General features: G+C 41.6%; 1 protein-coding gene and 1 long non-coding RNA gene across 5 annotated transcripts in view; one reads left to right on the top strand and one right to left on the bottom strand.

Annotated features, from left to right (window-relative positions):
* SCML2 (Scm polycomb group protein like 2) overlaps positions 1–19,173 on the top strand; it is a 187,130-nt gene that overhangs the window by 31,907 nt on the left and 136,050 nt on the right. For 3 of the 4 annotated variants that reach the window (XM_081199181.1, XM_081199183.1, XM_081199182.1), the window contains exons 8-15: positions 221–477; positions 2,367–2,499; positions 4,736–4,939; positions 7,195–7,377; positions 9,979–10,092; positions 10,984–11,265; positions 12,187–12,350; positions 14,428–17,467. In XM_081199181.1, coding sequence (XP_081055307.1) covers positions 221–477; positions 2,367–2,499; positions 4,736–4,939; positions 7,195–7,377; positions 9,979–10,092; positions 10,984–11,265; positions 12,187–12,350; positions 14,428–14,553 — 1,463 coding nt within the window. In that variant the 3' untranslated portion in view covers positions 14,554–17,467. Of the gene's footprint in view, positions 1–220; positions 478–2,366; positions 2,500–4,735; positions 4,940–7,194; positions 7,378–9,978; positions 10,093–10,983; positions 11,266–12,186; positions 12,392–14,427; positions 17,468–19,173 lie in introns of those variants that run through there. The other variant, XM_081199184.1, reaches the window with a different exon arrangement.
* LOC308589770 lies at positions 1,401–4,701 on the bottom strand. The gene is made up of 2 exons (XR_014009478.1): positions 2,907–4,701; positions 1,401–2,246 (listed from the first exon to the last, which is right to left on the bottom strand). It is a non-coding gene; the product is annotated as an uncharacterized lncRNA (long non-coding RNA).

Raw genomic sequence — 19,173 nt, 5'->3', positions numbered from 1 at the left:
AGATTAACATTACCCACTTGCATATTTCTGCATATCAAGCTTGCTGTCAGAAACACCACTTCCCTATCTGGTTTAAAAGTTAGCAGTCCTTGTTTCAGTTCAAAATCACTTGAAAATATCTCGTTGTCAACATACTTTGAAGTGTAATTGAACTTTTTAAAGAATACTGCTTCCTGAAGTGTATGCATTCTGATAAATGTATATTTGACTTCCTTCACAGTTTCGGGTACAAAGAATAATTCGAAACCTCAGACATCCCCTTCCAAAGTGACCCGGCGCTCAATGCAGTCTCCTCAGAAATCTGCTCCTGTTCCTCCTTCTACATCACGGGGAAGGAAGCCTAGCCGGGGGAAACCAGCAGCTCCACCTGCAGTCCCTAGGAAAGGCAGGTCTCCCAAAAACACCCCTGTAGCGAAAAACACATCTCAAAAAGAGAATCTCAAAAAAAGGAAAAAAGGCTTGAAACCAGGAAGGAAGGTGAGAGCAAATCTGTTTACCTTCACAATTGCAGTAGATGCTTTTTATGTTTCCCCAGCTTATTTTGTACTGATTTACCCACCGAGTTTCTTTTTGAAATGTCCAATTGTGCAAGCAGCTTACTAGGTGTGTCGTATTGAACACAGCATCCTTTTCAAGGTTACACTCCCTTTGAAGGAGCACAGCTTCCCTATTCAGGTTACAGCAGCTTGGGGGTAATGCTGGATCCATTGCGGTCACTTGAAGCTCAGATGGTCTTGGTGTCGCAGAGTGCCTTCCATCAGCTTTGGCTCGTGGCCCATCTGCACCCTTACCTGGACAAGGGACAGCCTAACTTCTGTCATCGGTGCTCTGGTAAACTCTAGATTACTGCAGTGAAACTTCAGCTGGTGCTGACTTCAGCGGCCAGGTTGCTCACCAGGGCAAGATGGTTTGAACATAACAATGCCAATTCTGCCCTGGCTGCCAATTAGGTCCCAAGCTCAGCTCAAAGTGCTGGTTTTGACGTATAAAGTCTTACATGGCTCAGGACCACGATACCTCAAGGACCACTTCTTCCCATCTAAACCACCCCATATCATGTAATCCTTATCTGAGGCCTTTCTTTTTGTGCCCCCTTCATGAGAGGTCTGAAGGGTGGGAACACAAGAACAAGCTCTTTTCTGTGGTGGCTCCCCACTTGTGGAATGCTCTCTCCAGGGAAGCTCACCGGCCACCTTCGTTGCGTATCTATAGGCGACAGGCAAAAACATTCCCCTTCTTCTAGGCCTGTGACCAATAAAAAAAAAAATCTATGGCCTTCTAAACAGGGGCGGGGCATTGTTTTTGTTTGTTACTATGTTATGTATTTTTGTGTTTTTATATTGTAAACCACCCTGTGATCCTCAGATGAAGGGCAGTATAGAAATAACAATAATAAAAGGTGCAAACAATATATTTTATTGAATGTATTGGAGACAAAGATAAATATATATATATTTAGATTGCTACATTTGCTGATACAGGGAGAGTGCACTTGGGAACATATTACTTTAGAGACCACTTTATCCCTTACCTACCTAGTAGGCCTCTTCTTTTGAGCTGGACCTGCCCTTTTGTACATGTTATTGGTGAACATTTTAGGCCTTTGAGCTTCAAGTACTGTTTTAAAATCAATCCTTAGTTGTTGTTTTGACCTATTTTTGCTTTTTAAACTGTTTGACATTAAATCACCTTGATACTTATGTGAAAGAGATATTATTATTTCGTTAATTTATGAACCACTTATTTGTCCTCAGCTACCCATTCAGTGTTAATCAATATGTGGTTGCCAAAATAAATATCCCTTTATTTAATTTCTTGTTGACTTTCTGCTTTAAAAAGAGCTCCTTCGGTGCAGGCTAACTTTACTGGCAATGATCACTAATTAAAGCATGCATTTTTGCCAGTGGTTGCAAGGACAGTGGCAAAGAAGAATATCAGCATCTGCCATCATTATCAATTAAAGTATCAGCAACTTTATTATCCATGGGAACTAGACATGCAAGTGGGATACAACTGGCTTACAATGCCTGAGGCTACCTGAACCTACCACTGTACGTAATATGGTAGCGATGTGTGAAGTAATCTTGAGCTGGCTTTTTATGTGCTGGCCAGTCTTAAAGGATTATCTCATGTGGTTCCCCAGCTTGTGATGAGATTCTGCTGCTGACCCTTCTGGAGAACCCTTGAAAAACGGGTTGGGACTGGGAGTTGCAAAGATCTAGTCTTTATACTCTTCTGGCAGCATTCTAGAGTTAAGAGAAATAAGATAGCTTGAGCAAATGGCGATCTGAAGGCTGTCTTCTGATAGGAAATTAACAGTTATATTTGTTTAAAATTTACGATAAATATATTTCTTCTTTTTACAGAAAAAAATCTTACCAGTGCAATCTCCAGTATTTCCTCCTCCCCTTACCTCTGCAAAAGTGGACAACAGCGCACCTCAGATACACAAAGATGGACCTAGTATCACTGGCGTAACAGCGGCTGTCATTTCAACAGGTAAAATGATCTATAGCTTGCATGTCTGTCTATATAAATCTTCTGGAGTACTGCTGGTTGGTTCCAGAGTGTCATGAAAGCACTGGTAAAAGTAAATGGATTGTGGATTGGGAGTGTGGGCCCAATAACTTTTCTTTTTTAAGTAGCATTTTTTACGGATGCATGAAAGTCCACTAAACTAGAAATGCAGGTAACTGGCCGCATAGTTTTACTTCTAGTTAGCATGTACACAGTAGTAATGGAAAATAAAATAAAATAAAATAAAAACAATAGGAAGTAGTAGTAGTAATTGGAAAATGAAGCTATGGTGTGTGCTACTGCTAACACCCTGTTCCAAAATCTCTCACTTGGCTTTCATTTCTTGCTAGACCTTTCTTTCACTGCCTTCAGAGTTAGCAGCGCTCTACCTGCACAAAATAGGCCTCCATTGGTCTCGGGTATCTTCTTGTGTCTTGTTGCTTGGCTGAACAGTTTGCTTGTTACTTCCCTGCACAGTATCTGGCTCTGCCAGATATAAGCGCAGATTATTTCCCCAAAGCAGTATTCAAAGTGTCTCTGTGGCTTGGTCCTATTCTTTCTCCCCCTGCTCTGTCGTTTTTCACCGTTTACCCATCTAACAACCATTCAGCTTTTCTGCAACCCCATTTCCTTTGCCTTCTAGATTTCCATGTTGTGGCTAACTCCCCCGTTTCACCTTCTGTTTTACTCTCCAGTACATATCCAGTCCTGAAAGTGTGTTTATTTGATCTTTTGCTTTCCTCGCCACCTTTCTTGTTTTGCTTTGAAATTCCTCTTTCCTCCTTTTATTTTTCATTCACCATGTTCATGTCTTTTCCCTCCCCCCTGCCTTCTGATGTTATTTTTCCTTGCCTTAATTCTGACCTTCTGTTTTCCTGCTGCCTATACCCTACCTCTCATTTTTACTGCAGTGGTACCTTGGTTTAAGAACAGCTTAGTTTATGAACAACTTGGATTAAGAACACTGCAGACCCGGAAGTAGGTGTTTTGGTTTGTGAACTTTGCCTTGGAAGCAGAACATGTTCCACTTCCTGTTGATTGTGTTCCATTTGTAAATCGAGTCCCCCGCTGCTATGGGAAAGCACGCCTTGGTTTAAGAACAGACTTCCGGAACAGATTAAGTTCATAAACCAAGGTACCACTGTATTCCTCTTATCTTCTGTTTCTGCTTTTCTCTCATTCCATGTATCATGGGCATGCGGCAGTTACATCTCATCAACATCAATGAACTATATTTTCAAATGCATATGTTGAAGATTTTCGCACCATGAACACATTAATTTCCTGCCACATATTCAGTGTGACTTTACCAAGACACTTGTAGCCAACGTTCCCTATCCAAGTATGGGAAGAGTACCTTGATCTGGGGTTATTACAAAATATAGACAAAATATAGAAGGGAAGGAGCAGCATTTGCTCCTAAAGGCATATTTGTTAGCTCTGTAGTTCCGGAGGATAACAGGAAAAAGCAAGGAATGTGGGTATATAATTTGGCAAAGTCAGTTAGGCTTGTCTAGATGTGGCAAGTGCATAGACATTTGTGGTTTCACCACTACCTGTTGGAGTTGGAGGTTAAATAAAGCATATGGAAGTACGGGTAGTTTGTTTAGTGTGGGTAGATTTTACATAAAGGACATGGGTGGCACCGTGGTCTAAACCACTGAGCCTCTTGGGCTTGCTGATCAGAAGGTCGGCGGTTCGAATCCCTGCAACGGGGTGAGCTCCCGTTGCTCTGTCCCAGCTCCTGCCAACCTAGCAGTTCAAAAGCACACCAGTGCAAGTAGATCAATAGGTACCGCTGCGACGGGAAGGTAAACACCATTTCCGTGCACTCTGGTTTCCGTCAGTGTCTCGTTGCGCCAGTAGCAGTTTAGTCATGCTGGCCACATGACCCAGAAAGCTGTCTGTAAACAAATGCCGGCTCCCTCGGCCTGAAAGTGAGATGAGTGCCACAACCCCGTAGTCGGCTTTGACTGGACCTAACTGTCTAGGGATCCTTTACCTAGTTTTTACATGCAGAGCATCAGCTCCTCTGTTCATCATCTAATTACAGTTTGGCTATTTGCAAGCTTTTGAAATAGATGAAATGTATAGAAGATGTTCATCCAGTCCATTCTCAATGAAAACTTTATGAAATATCATTTGGTCTGGAATGCATTGATTGCAAATTCTTCTTTTTTAAAAAAATAATATTGACATCCCTCCTTTTTTCTCTTAGTTTGTGTCTATGTTAACAAACATGGAAACTCTGGGCCTCATCTGGACAAAAAGAAGGTTCAGCAGCTTCCTGATCACTTTGGACCAGGTCCTGTGAATGTAGTGCTTCAGCAGGCTGTGCAAGCCTGTGTGGACTGTGCCTATCAATCAAAAACAGTCTTTGGATTCCTGAAGTCGGGGCACCATGCGGGAGAGATCATCACTGGTATTTTATTTGTTTTATTTTTATATATAAATGGATTTATATCCCTTCTTTTTGCAAAGTCTCAAAGAAGCTAACCGTTAAATACAATCAAATGTCAATAAAAACGAAACGTAATAAAGCAGTATAATAAAAACAGCAGCAGAACTAATAAAACAAACCAGGAGGCTGTGAAACATGTTTGATAATGGCAAAGCATACTTGGGTAGAATCCAGCAAATGAATGAGCAATAGTAGCAGGTTTTCTTAACTTATTAGTAAAATGTGATGCAGTTTCAGTTTTGGTGCAAAATCAAGACCAAAGATTAGTGTGGCACAATTGTGTAAATGACACACTTCATTTTATTTATTTGATCCCGCGGTAAATAAGGTAGAACTAGGTTTCTTTATGCTTACATTATCTAAACATTTTTTTTAATGGAAACCATGTTTATGCTGTTGTTTTATAGTAAAAGAGCAAAGAGTAAAAGACCTTGTGCTTTTTTCTTTTTTACATGAAGTGTTCTGAGCTACTCAGTTTAGAGTTCCCACTAAATGGATTTTTAACTGAGATGCTGTTGCTGCTATTCTTTTCCTATAATTATGTTTTAGAAGTGTGGAAGGGATAGCATCTTTATTCCCTCACTGTCCTGAGAGCAGATGTGTTGTTTAAATATTTCTCCAGTTCTAAATTAGAGGCTGCTGCTTGTCACTTTTCTCCTGGCAGAAGCAATCTTCAGGACACAAGTTAGCCTTAATTCATATGGCATTAAAAAGTGTTTGCCTTACTTTATTCTCCCTGTATTAATGGCAGACGAGGACAGCGAACTATGGTATGCCTAAATCTTCATTTCCCGCAGTATAACTTGTGATGTGCATACTGTGAACATCTTCTGTACGCAAAAGGAAATGTCAGTCTACTGGCATAGATTTAACAGCTAGATATCAGCTTCATTTGTAAGACCCCATTTATTGTACACAGGATGTTTGTAGCTTTATGGGATGCAAGAAGTTATAGAAGACTTCAGCTGTTGGTGTAAATTAACGAGCCATTGGTATTTATGAATACAAAGCAACATATATATAAAGTAACTTTTAAAGTGTCTTATAAAATGCAAGGAATGCCATTTGCCAGGCATTTTTACTCAGAGATCACAGGCATTTTTACTCAGAGATAATTCCTATTGAATTATTACTTTCAGGTCAGGTGGGCTGGGATTGCAGCCAGAGTTGTAGCAGTACAGCAGCCTCAAATTTTGCCATTGCGGGGTCTCTCTAGGTCAGTGTTTCCCAACCTTGGGCCTCCAGCTGTTTTTGGACTACAACTCCCATCATCCCTAGCTAGCAAGACCAGTGGTCAGGGATTATGGGAATTGTAGTTCAAAAACAGCTGGAGGCCCAAGGTTGGGAAACACGGCTCTAGGTTAAGAAAACAACTGTCCAGCTATTTCCAAACATAAAACAATGCAGAAGTTTCAGCTCTGCAGCGTTTGCTGTTGTCCTTGATGTAAGCAAAATACAAAACAGGGACAGTACCAGCAGTCAGCAGAACAGTTGCTACTCTGATGATTACAGGTAGCCCAAGTCCTACTCGTTTTGAGAAGGGGTCAAGGAGGACCGAAAGCTTCCCCTTACAAGCTACCTGCATCCGAGACACCGGCCCAGTTCACGTGTCATATTAAACCATGTGCAGGTACAGCGTGATGATGCATGCTGCTCAAGAGTTCCCATGCTGCTGCTGCTGAGCCACAGACTTAAGCAAAGCCGGTGTCTGGCTAGTCGGGTTGTTTCACCCTCTGGCTCACCGTTTGTTTCCTCCAAACAAACCACAGGCAGTAAGCCAAGAGAAAACCACAAGCCTACGTTCTCATGACTCAAGCTAGATTAATTTTTTTCATCGGTGGCGTAGCAGGGAAGAATTGTTTTGGGAACTTTTGAGCAACCTTTCATTCACATGAAAACCTTGATTTGTTTTACTATGGTTCAGTGTGATATGGGAGCCAGGCCTTTGATGATAAATCTACAGCCATATAACAAAACTTGCATCAGACTACGGTGCTGCCCTTATTTAAAGATTAGCTTAACCACAGTTACTCTGGATTAGCCAAGGGACAAATGTTCAAGCTTTGGTATTGAAATTGGCAAAGACAACACAAGCGTGGCAAAATGTTTGGCCTTCTTTTACCCCCTTTGTTTCTGTCAAACCGAGGGTCTTCTACCATAGCACTGGTGTTTCAATCAATCCCACCGTGATTTGAGGTCTTCTTTTTACCCTATAGCCTCCTTTGATGGGGAGAAGCACGCCATCAGTCTTCCTTCTGTAAACAGTGCCTCGTTTGTCCTGCGCTTCTTGGAGAAGCTCTGCCACAGCCTGCAGTGCGATAACCTTTTCAGCAGCCAGCCTTTCAGCCCTTACATGGGAAGTGCATACAGCCCCACCGAATATGATAGAAACAAACCAGGTAATGCCCCCCCCCCGCCACCCTGCATTTTTAGAAGTTAGGGTGTGTATTTAAAAAACAACAACAGCTGGATTTATATTTGTGAATATCAGTGTAAACTAATCTAGTGTGAGCCATTTTAAGTCTTGTGCTTAAGATGTGTTGTTTTTCTTTGCTGCCTGATACTATGTGTGCATAATCATAAGCAAGCACTGATAAATTCAATGGATTTTACATCCTTAAGTCTTAAAAGTAAACCTTTCTGGTGTAGCGTGGAATAAGAACTTAGGATTCTTGATTTTAAAAATAGGTTTTAGTGTCTTAGCTTGTTCCTAGATTTTGACATATACAGCAATAGACACTTATAAAGAAAAGCAGAATACTCCCTTGTGCCTTTTGTAGGGCTGATTCCACACCAGTTGCTGCTCAGGCATCATCCTGGTCATTGGCCGTTGCAGAAAGAAAGCAAAACGATTTTGATAAGCAATTTGAAAATTTGACACTCCTCACCATCAAGCCTCATATTTTATGCTGCTGGATTTTTGGTGTGGATTAAAAATAATTTTGTTTTTTGTCTCCCTCCCCCTCCCCCCCCATCAGATTTATAAAGGAATATTATTTATTTATTGCATGTATTAGAAATTGACCATGGTTGCAATCCATATATATTGTATACTTACCTGGGAGTAAGTCCCATTGAACTCAGTAGAACTTAACTTTTGGATAGCCATACATAGGATTGCTGTGTGAACATGAGATTATATATATTGCTTCCTCAGATAGCCACGTTCAGATGTTAATTGCGAGTTTGAATCTACCCAGTTTCACAGTTGTCTAGGCATTACATTACTACTTAATTTTCTAAAACTGCCTTTTCAGAAGGTTTTCTGTTAGACAACAGTGATTAAAAAAGCTGAGTTACTTCCTAAAAAAATGCTCAAACAGCATTTCCATCATGCATGCCAAATGTGTTATTGCAGTAACTCATCAACTGTCCTATGAAAGGTCCGTTATCCCTGTATGAATTACGTATATGAAACAAGGGGCTGAGAGAAATGTGGCCAAAAGCCTAAGGCCACTGAGGATGCGCATGACTGGGGAGAGATGGGAAGTGGTCAGATTTCCTGGCTCTTTCTCTTCGTCACATGATACCCTTCCAAGCTTATTATTTCTGTACCCACAATTTTCAGGAGCTGAAATAGTTGAAGGCTGTGCTTTCAATATTTTTGAGAAACTGTAGTTTGGCATCTGCCATGGCCATTAAAAAAAAGATGCACAGATGGTTAAGTATGCACATTTTAATCATTGCTTATTATGTCAATTGCTGCATGCTGCAATGAGCAAATTGACTGCAGTCCCTCTGTGATATACTGTGTTCCTTTTTCAGTGAAGAATACACCTTCTTTTCCCTGCTTTACGGGTGACATCAGGTGGAGAGTTCAGCTCCCCCTAATGCCTGAAGGCAGAAATCACTGTTCATATTTTTAGAAGCTTCTTATGTTCTCAGATCAGCCGTACTCTGCCTTTACCAAGTGTGTTCATGGCATGCATGCTCTCTCCATGATCTTTGCTTCTGGCGTATTACGGTATATAGTTTTGCTTTTGTTTCTATGGTTTGTGTGTCTGTTTAGTACCTCTAGTCTTTTCCTCCAGTAGTGTTTTTTAAAAATTATTTTTTACCTCAGTTATCCTTCACTCTTTTCCTGCCCCTTGGTCAGCTCATTGCTAACTTTTTTTCCTGCTCTCCATTTGCCTCAGCTTTTTCCTATACCTCTGAACTTAAAAAGAGAGAGGGCCCTTTGGTTTCTGCTCTATATTTCACCTTCCTCTCTTCATGAGGACTCTGTCTATAGCCATCCCTCTGTCATGGTCAAGTTGTTCTCCGTTTTGGTTTTACCTCCTTGCACCAAAATCATAGCAAACATTTTGGGGCTTATGGTCTTGATGAACTAAGTCACCCCTTAGGCATGGCATCACACCTGACCTCTTCAGTGGACCCATTTCAGAGATCAGGTGCATCTGCCCAGGTCAGTTCATCTGCCTCTTCCTGGTAGCTTCAGGAGTCAAATCTTCAGAAAGATGCTCCGCTTGGACAGTTACCATCTTGGGTGCCAGCTCTGGAAGCGCCCTATCAACTTCCTAGAGCTTGGTCTTTCTAATGGCTTTCCGTCAGAGAACTGATCTGAGAACACAAGGGAACACCAGAAGCTTCTACAAAACTGAACAGGGATTTCTGCCTTCAGCTACTGGGGGGAGATAAACTTTACACCTAATGTTATCAGCACATGCATGGGGAAAGAGCCCTTCATGAATACCAAATGGTATCATCGTAACTGTTTTCTCCAATGACAGCGCTTTGGAACAATTTATGCAGAGGAGCACATACAGGGAAGTGGTTACACCAGAATGGAAGATCAACATACATTTTTGCATAGAAACGTTTATGAGCAAGGTATTCACAGATCCATGCAATGTAGAAAAACCCACAAGGGTTCCCATAGGTGTTTTTTCTACAGGAACCAGCCCAAAGCATTTCCCCAAAGGAAATGTAGGGACTACATAAGGCAATTAGAAGTGGGTGGTTGTTGTTTTTTAAAGTGAACCCTTTCCCCCCTCTCCCAGCAAAAGAGGAAATCTCTGACAACAGAAGTACAAAGCGATATTCTCAGGATTCGCCGTCCTATACTGCCCCCCTGTCTCCTAAACTACCAAGGACTGAAGCTCATCCCTCAGAAGGTAACTATTGTTATATTTCTTTACAAAAGAAGCACTGCATTTCTAGGCAGTCTAGCCCAAGAGCACATATACCCAAAACCCACATGAATAGAATGCATGGCTACTAGCCATGATGGCTACGTTTCACCTCCGTTGTCAGAGGCAGTTGCGCTCGGGTCCTCCTTGCAAGCTTCCCCTGGGCATCTGGTCACTGTGACCGCAGCATGCTGGACTAGATGGGTGACTGGCCTGATTCAAAAGGGACTCTTCTTGTTTCCTCATGCAGTCCAGGCTTGTACTAGATTCTGTGGCAGGCACACCCAGCTTGGAAGGATAGAGGGAAATATTCAACACACAAAGAACACACTAGGCTACTTCCTCAGGACTGCACTATATGGTGTGGCTCACTGATTTCAGTGGGTTTACGTCTACATATATTGTTCAGTACTAGGACAGGCAAAACAAACTGCACGTTGATTCTAATGAAAACTGGAGAAATGAATATGTATAAGCAGTTTCCTTACTCACCAATTTGTAAATTACACCCCAAATCCATACACATCTGGGATTACTGCCACTTCTGCAGGAGCCCTTTTCTCTGAAATCACCTGTTTGTGTATTTTTTATGGGGAATCTAGTTACCTCTTCTGTGTCTTTTCCACTATAATCTGGGGAGAGATGGTGCACTGGCACTAAACAGCATCAGTGCAGATGGGAAAAATGCTGTCTTGTTCGTGTCTTTGAATGGAGGGAGCCCCAATTAGAATACCAGCCCTTTTTACAGCAAAGTATTTGTAGACATAGCTCTTTTTTTCAAAAAAAAACAAAAACCCAAACCACCCTATTCTCAAGGATATTGCCATAATACTTCCTAATGTAAATGCATTATTTATGTTAAATTACTTTATACAGCGGAAACCTTGCCAAGTGAAGAAAATGGCACTTCCAAAGAACACAGGTTTTCAGAGGACTCAATGGATTCTGCACTTAATTTAGTCAATCCCGCAAGCCCTAACTGCCGGAATTCCACTGAATATCGAACCTCAGGGAGTGCAGCCTATTACAGGAATTCTCTTCCGCCAGTGACTGCTACCTCAAACACAGCACCAATTCTACGGAGATTGTCGTCAAGTTCTGCTGGGAACAGCAGTTACTATGAAGTCAACAGGAACAGGCTGCAGAGGAGGATTGAAGGTACAGTCTAGTTCTTTAAAAGTTCATGCTCTGTTCTGTCTTCTTAACAATATATAAACTCATATATTATTGCTTTTTTCTTGCCTTGTTGAACAAAAACTAGTTGGTTCTGAACATGCTTTGATATGCAAGGATTTGGGGAAAAAAGTCAAAACTTGCAAAGTTATCAGACATGCCGGAAATCAAGTTAGCCACCCAATCTTGCTCTGTAGAGATTCTTCATGTTGTAATGTCCTCCCTCCTGAGTTTATAAGGGATTGGCTGGTTGTAGGTCACTGAAGAGCCATTTCTGAAATGTAGGAAAAAATCATGCTTGAAGATTCCTGACTTCCTTAACAGTGTTTTAGGTATTTCCTCAACTCTCCTTGATATCTCAGAAGTTGGTAGGTAGTTAATTCTCAGTTGTCACTTCTATTCTTGAACCTGCTGTACCTTAAATATAGTGTGGTGTAATCTGTATTATTCAGGCCTTCCTAACCTATGAAAGTCTGGCCAGAGGAGCTAATTGTTGCATTTCACAAATACCAGTTCACTCTTCTCTTTTCTGTAGGCAGAACATCAAGTGTAGTGGAGCCTTAAGAGCAAACATATGTGATCTTTTATAGATATAAAATGTCACCATATGGTATTTTCCCTCTTACCACCCTTCTTAATTAACCAGTAATGCTGTCAGGTATATATTTAACCACAGCATGAATAATAATAAAAAGCACTAAGTATTTACAGATTATTATTAAATATAATCCTTCTTATATGGAGAGGCACTCACAAGGAATGGCAGGGAAGGATCACCATGTGGTAATTTGCCCCCTCTTATTTATAAATGGAAGCCCAAGAACTTGGTGTTGTGTGTCCAAAATGAGCTGACTATACAAATGGCATTTCCACCTTCCTCAGTTTCTTGATTTTTTAATATTTAAGCTGCAAGCTCCACAACAGGACCCGACCTCAGCACGCTAAAACGAGAACCCTCCCGCGTACCCAGTAAGGATCCTTCTATGTGGTCGATAGATGAAGTCATGCGATTTGTGAAAGAAGCTGATCCTCAGGCATTAGCACCTCACGCAGAACTCTTCAGAAGACACGTAAGGAGGCTGTTTGCTTATATTACAACATTTAATCTATTGTACTAAAGGACCCCTGACCATTAGGTCCAGTCGTGACCGACTCTGGGGTTGCGGCGCTCATCTCACTTTTTGGCTGAGGGAGCCAGCGTACAGCTTCCGGGTCATGTGGCCAGCAGCGCACAAACCAGAGCAGCGCACGGAAACGCCGTTTACCTTCCTGCCGGAGCGGTACCTATTTATCGGCTTCCACTTTGACGTGCTTTTGAACTGCTAGGTTGGCAGGAGCAGGGACCGAGCAATGGGAGCTCACCCTGTCGCGGGGATTCAAACCGCCGACCTTCTGATCGGCAAGTCCTAGGCTCTGTGGTTTAACCCACAGCGCCACCCGCATCCCAGTCTATTGTACTACATGAGAGTAAAAAAACTTGGGCACAACCTTTGAGAAATTGTCGGGTTTTTTCCAGGGACACAAACCATTTTGCTTTTTAAAAACAAACAAAAAACAACAACCAACCTATAGCAAGCTCACTTGAAGCCATCCATTGTGAGGAATCACATTCTCTGTTGGGTTCTTCACTACAAATGCTTGTTATTTCTCAAAGTAGAAGTCGTCTCTATTAGCCTGTGAAGCATGACCCGTTATTGTGTAATTCTCTGGCAGCCCTCTGGAGACTACATAATCTCTGCATTTTGTTTTTATTTTGTCAGGCAATAACTTTCCAGTCCTTTCTAGTCCCAACAAAACTTTTATTTCATAAAATTTATATTGTTAAAAGCATACACCATCCAAGCAGGCATTTTTGGTAGGACACATTTAAAGGTCTTAAAATCATTTCCTAGCTCAAATTGAAATTGGTTCCCAGTTTGAGGCTATAGCTGACTGACTCCCACTACGAAAAGATGAGGCTGCTGAACAGACTCTTAGGCCTTGGGGTTGTTGATGCTGGTTTTTTGTATCTTTATTTTAGATCATGTTGTGATTTATTCGGAAATGGTTCAGTTTGGTTTTGCATATTTTAATGTTTTATTTATTATTTTTGACTACTTTTGTTAAGTTGTGGTTGAGGGTTTTTTTCCCATGTTGCAAACTGCCTTGAGCATGAACTCTGGAAAGGCAGCATACAAATAAATTATTTCCCTGCAGAACCCTTCCAATAATTTAGAATTTTCTGTGGCCAAAATTCAGTGAAAAGCCATTTCTTTTGCTTGGCAGGGTTTCTGGTATATAAAATAATTTAACACAAATAGTGCATTTACATTCGGAAGTATTTTGGCAATATCCTTGAGAATAGCTTTAAAAAAAGCTATGTCTACAAATACTTTGCTGTAAAAAGGACTGGTATCCTAATTAAAGGTAAAGGACCCCTGACAGTTAAGTCCAGTCGTAGACGACTGGGGTTGCAGCGCTCATCTCGCTTTACAGGCCGAGGGAGCCGGCGTTTATCCGCAGTTTTTCCAGGCCATGTGGCCAGCATGACATAAGCCGCTTCTGGTGCAATGGAACACCGAGACCAGAGCAGTGCACGGAAACGCCGTTTACCTTCCCACCAGAGCGATGCCTATTTAACTACTTGCACTTTTGGCATGCTTTTGAACTGCTAGGTTGGCAGGAGCAGGGACCGAGCAACGGGAGCTCATCCCATTGCATGGATTCGAACCGCCAACCTTCTGATTGGCAAGCCCAAGAGGTCCAGTGGTTTAGACCACAGCGCCACCCACGTCCTTTGGTATCCTAATTAAGCTTCACAAATAGAAGGGCTCCTTCCATTCACAGACGTGACGAAGACCCTAGGTCAGCCTTTACCAACCTTGTGCCCTCCAGATGATTGGGATTACAGCTCCCATCAGTCCCTGCCAGCACAGGTGTTCTGGAGGGCGCAAGGTTGGCAAAGACTGCCCCAGATCATAATTGATCATTCTCTTTATGATGTTTCTCCAAGGCTGTACTCTATAACCTACTATATCTTGTTTAGCTTATTACACGCAGATGCACATTGTTTCATGCAAGCCTAGTACTATTTTTTCTTTCCTTTTCAAGGATTCTAGACCAAGATATTACCAGGTGGTTAATCCTTATTGTGTGCTCTTTCCACAGGAAATTGATGGAAAGGCTCTCTTGCTACTGAGGAGTGATATGATAATGAAATACATGGGACTGAAGTTGGGGCCTGCACTAAAGCTGTGCTACCACATCGAGAGACTTAAGCAAGGGAAATACTAGGCAACTGATGCACAACTATAATGTCACATGTTTATTGGACAACCTCTCAGGTTCATCAAGATGGGGGAAGGCACAATACAGCGGGAACTTTGCCTGACAGAGCATCTTAGAAATGGGCGAGAGATGGTCCATTCACTTCAGAAAAACAAGTTTCCAGCAGATCGTGTCCAGTGTTCCATTCACCGTGCAGTCCTAAACGGTCACTGGTTTCCAGAAGTTTCTTCCCCACAATATGAAATTTGTTGTCAAGAGAAAGTAGTTACATTTTTGTATTTACAAAACTTTCAAGGTGCAGGGAAAGGCAGTGCCATGGGTATTTACATGGGACGTTCTAAATATATTTGCAACCATTTGGCTTCAGCTGGTGCATTTTCATTCAGAACCAAAACAGCTGAATTTCCAAAGGAATTAAAATATGCTATCAGGATCTTAACATTCCTTGTTTTGCAAAGGTGACTGAATTAATAATGCTAAACGGGAAAAGGTATTAATGTCTGCAATGAGTTCACTTCTCAGTTAACATCCTGATACTCCAGGAGATCACTATTCAGTTATGCTACATAGGTTTCCTCAAAGGGAATAGCCATATGAAATGTTCTGTATGTGTGCGCGCTGTGTGTTTAAAAACAAAAGAAAGCTTTTGTAAAGAGTTTTAAATTATGAGGGGAATTTTTGTAGTGTTGACAATTTAAGCTGGCAGTATTTCTTTTTCTTTTTTTGAGAAGGAAGTTCTCGTGGCTGATTTGAACAGCCAACTTTTCCAGGTGAGTGAACAAATTTCCTCCTCGCTCACTGGAACCTGTGCCACCTATCATTTTGAATCATTCCGTCTCTGTGGAGCTTAACATGAACATAAAACGTTCATGCGCTTGTATATTTGTGTGTGAGTACGATACATGCGTCTGTGCTGTACATAGTGTTCATTTTTTTAGAAAGTCTTTTAAAAGGTACTTTTGCACTGTGACAGATGACAAACTGTAGAGATAAAGGTTTTACCAGTAAAAACAAGAAAAACCATGCACAATCCATTTTGGCCTCTGTTTACAGATTGTTATGCGCAGTATGAGGCTTTGTGAACACTCTGCTGAGCACTATGATCATTTCTTGACACCCATTCAACTACAGGCTTCTTGCAGGAGGACAGGGTGGGGAGGGGAAGAAAGGGGCCTATATCCATTTCCTCTATCACTCCAAATCTCAGATGATTTCATGCTTTCAGGCCTGACTGCACTGAAGTCTGTTAGTTTCTGTGAAATCCAGCAAGTATTTCTGCACGCAGCTCTAGTACTAGACGCACGGGTCTGAACTCCACAAAGCACCTTTTGCTGCATGTGGATCACCCTTGCTGGATGAAAGTGAATGTGTCTTCTTGCTGTTATTGACTTAACACCTGTCTGCTTTGCTTTCCATTTCTGGAGGGATAAGAAACAATCAAAGGACAGGTGGATTCACACAGGGGAGTGTCCCTGTACTATGCAATATTTTGGATTTTCATCATGTCGTGCTGAGCCATTTTGTTCTGGGAAGATTTCTGGAAAAAAGGTGTGGTGACTTTTTTTGTTCTGAATTTCTATCTTGCCCTCAGCTTCTTTTAAAGTAGAAAAAAATGACAATTTTAACAAAGAAGTTGAACTGCACATGGATGTGTGTGTGTGTGTGTATTATACACTTTGGTGCTGTTTCTATAAGCTACAAGAAGTGCTAATAGTAAAACATTTTACTGTCACTGCCAATATCATATCAGGGACAATTGTGTACATTTGCTGTGTAGGAAATGGAATGTACTGTATGTAATAGTACAAGTGATGATAGAGAAGATGTAGTCCAAAAAGGAAGGTAGATTTTATATTTCTTATTGCCTTTTTTATATCAAATGTGTCTAGTTAAAGAAAGTATTTTTACACATTACTCATTTGAAAATGCCTTGCTTGCTGGTATACTAGTATTACTCAGGTTTAGCAAAAAGTACCGCAAAGTCTCAAAACAATTTCCAGTCTTAAGTATTTCTTTGAATCACTGCAATATGATTTAAATGAGTTCCCTTCAGAGGTGTGTTGTATTTTATAAACAGCCTGATGTTAATATTTGTTGTGTCTGCTAAATAGTTCCCTCTATTAAGTGTACAAACCATTATACCAGCCCAGAATGGCTTTGGAACTGTGCCACACAGCTCTTGCAGATGTTTGGAATTGAGCTGCAAGGGCTGCAATATATTTTATGAAATTAATCTTAATGAAAAATAGATGCATGACATGGGTATTATGATAGCAAATACTTGGCATTTATGTTGGTGGCTGCAGTCTGTGAGACCCCCACACATTTTTTCTGCAGTTTTTGGCTAAGTGAAATTTACACATACTAAAAAAATTACCAAATTTATCCACACTTTTTAATCAGCGATACTTGGACAAACTTTTTGCTTCTAATGTGGCAATTCTGAATGCTGTTAATACAAACTAGCATGTGGAAGAGAGACACTGTAAAATACAATGTGTATTCTAATAAGTGTGGCTTATTCCACTCCATGATAGAGACTATTAAAAAATAGATTTGAATATGGAGAAAACCCCAATCTTGCATGCATGTGGTTATTTTTAGCCGTCAACTGGAAGAACAAGTATCTTATAGTTCAACTCATTTTATTTAACCTACAGTTGGTTTTAAAATGTTTTATACAAATATTTTAGCCTCCTTCATGCATTTTGGGAGTGTGGGTTTTTGCCATTGAATAGGGGAAAGGGTGTGCATTGCATTGTGTACACGAAACAAGAATGCCATACTGAAACTTAACCTTGTACTATATATATAGCATGATATCAAACTCTTATCAAGTGTTTGTAACAGAATATATATTTTAATTATTTTCAACTGGATGTTTTCATCTACGCAGAAAATAAAACATGTTCAGTGTTTACATGTTAGTTTTTTATGATATCAGCTGTACCTGATTTATGCAAGTAAATGTGTAATTGTACAAAGTTCTATACACAGTAAAGGTAAAGGTACCCCTGCCCGTACGGGCCAGTCGTGACCGACTCTGGGGTTGTGTGCTCATCTCGCTTAAGAGGCCGGGAGCCAGCGCTGTCCGAAGACACTTCCGGATCACGTGGCCAGCGTGACGAAGCTGCTCTGGCGAGCCAGCGCAGCGCACGGAAATGCCGTTTATCTTCCCGCTATAAAGCGGTACCTATTTATCTACTTGCACTTAGGGGTGCTTTCGAACTGCTAGGTGGGCAGGAGCTGGGACTGAACAATGGGAGCTCACCCCGTCGCGGGGATTCAAACCGCCAACCATACGATTGGCAGGTCCTAGGCACTGAGGTTTTACCCACAGCGCCACCCGCGTCTCCTCTATACACAGTACCAGACTACTAATAGTGCTTCAATTAGCTAATAGTTGAATTAGAGCAAGCCTTTCAAACAGACTATGTCATCTTTGCATTGAGCCCTGAACTACTTAACAAGACACACACAATTTCTCTTTCGCCAATTCTATATCTTGCCGCAGCACTAGATGTCAAGATATCACCAAATCCCACCAGTAAAGGACAGGTCCTTTGTGACACATATAGAGTTGAATACTTTCTGTACCAGGGGGGTTGCTAATGGTCTTAACAAGAAGCTGTTGAGATGATAAGGCTTGCCTTAAACCATGCTTTAAGAAAAACATACCGTATTTTTCGTCCTATAGGATGCACTTTTTCCCTTCCAAAAATGAAGGGGAAATGTGTGCGCGTCCTATGGGGCGAATGCAGGCTTTTGCTGAAGCCTGGAGAGCGAGAGGCATCGGTGCGCACTGACCCCTCTCGCTCTCCAGGCTTCAGGAAGCTATCCGCAAGCCGTGGGAGCCCGCGGGAGTTCCCGCCGAGCTCCCACGGCTTGCGGAGACCTGCCGGCATCCCGAAGCCAGGGCGCACTGAGCAGTTGCGCCTGGGCTTCGGGTAGCTCTGCGCAAGCCGTGGGAGGGCTCCCACAGCTTGCGGAGAGCAGCCAGTTCTGGGGGCTGGGGTCGGGGGAAGCTCAGGCTGGGGGAAAAAAATAATTTCCCCCAAAAAACACTAGGTGCGCCCTATGGGGCGAAAAATACGGTACGTTTTTGCATAACTGTGTGTGTGGTTTTTTATCAGAACAAGCTAAAATATGAGGTAAGGTATTCTGTTGGCCAATGCTTTAAACCAAGTAGACCTTGAGCAAAGAAATACAGAGGGAGCATTGGTCCAGTACTTGAACTCAACATGAGAGAAGATGAGTGGCTATAAACACTGAAGGGAAGGTGGGAGTTTCAGTCCCTTATTTCAAGAAAGGCACTTAAAAAAAATAATCAGTAAAAATCTTTTTGACCGTCAGCCACTGAATTAAAGGAATATCTGCTGTGATTTTGTCACCATAAACAGACCCATATAAATAATAAAATTCCTTCCAGTAGCACCTTAAAGACCAACTAAGTTAGTTCTTGGTATGAGCTTTCGTGTGCATGCACACTTCTTCAGATACACTGAAACAGAAGTTGCCAGACCCTTCTATATAGTGAGAAGGTGGGGAGGGGTATTACTCAGAAGGGTGGTGGGAATGGGTATGAGCACACGAAAGCTCATACCAAGAACTAACTTAGTTGGTCTT

This window comes from Podarcis bocagei (genome assembly GCF_964188305.1).
Source record: "Podarcis bocagei genome assembly, chromosome: 6".
Taxonomy (NCBI): domain Eukaryota; kingdom Metazoa; phylum Chordata; class Lepidosauria; order Squamata; family Lacertidae; genus Podarcis; species Podarcis bocagei.
This window is presented reverse-complemented; position numbering and strand designations above follow the sequence as displayed.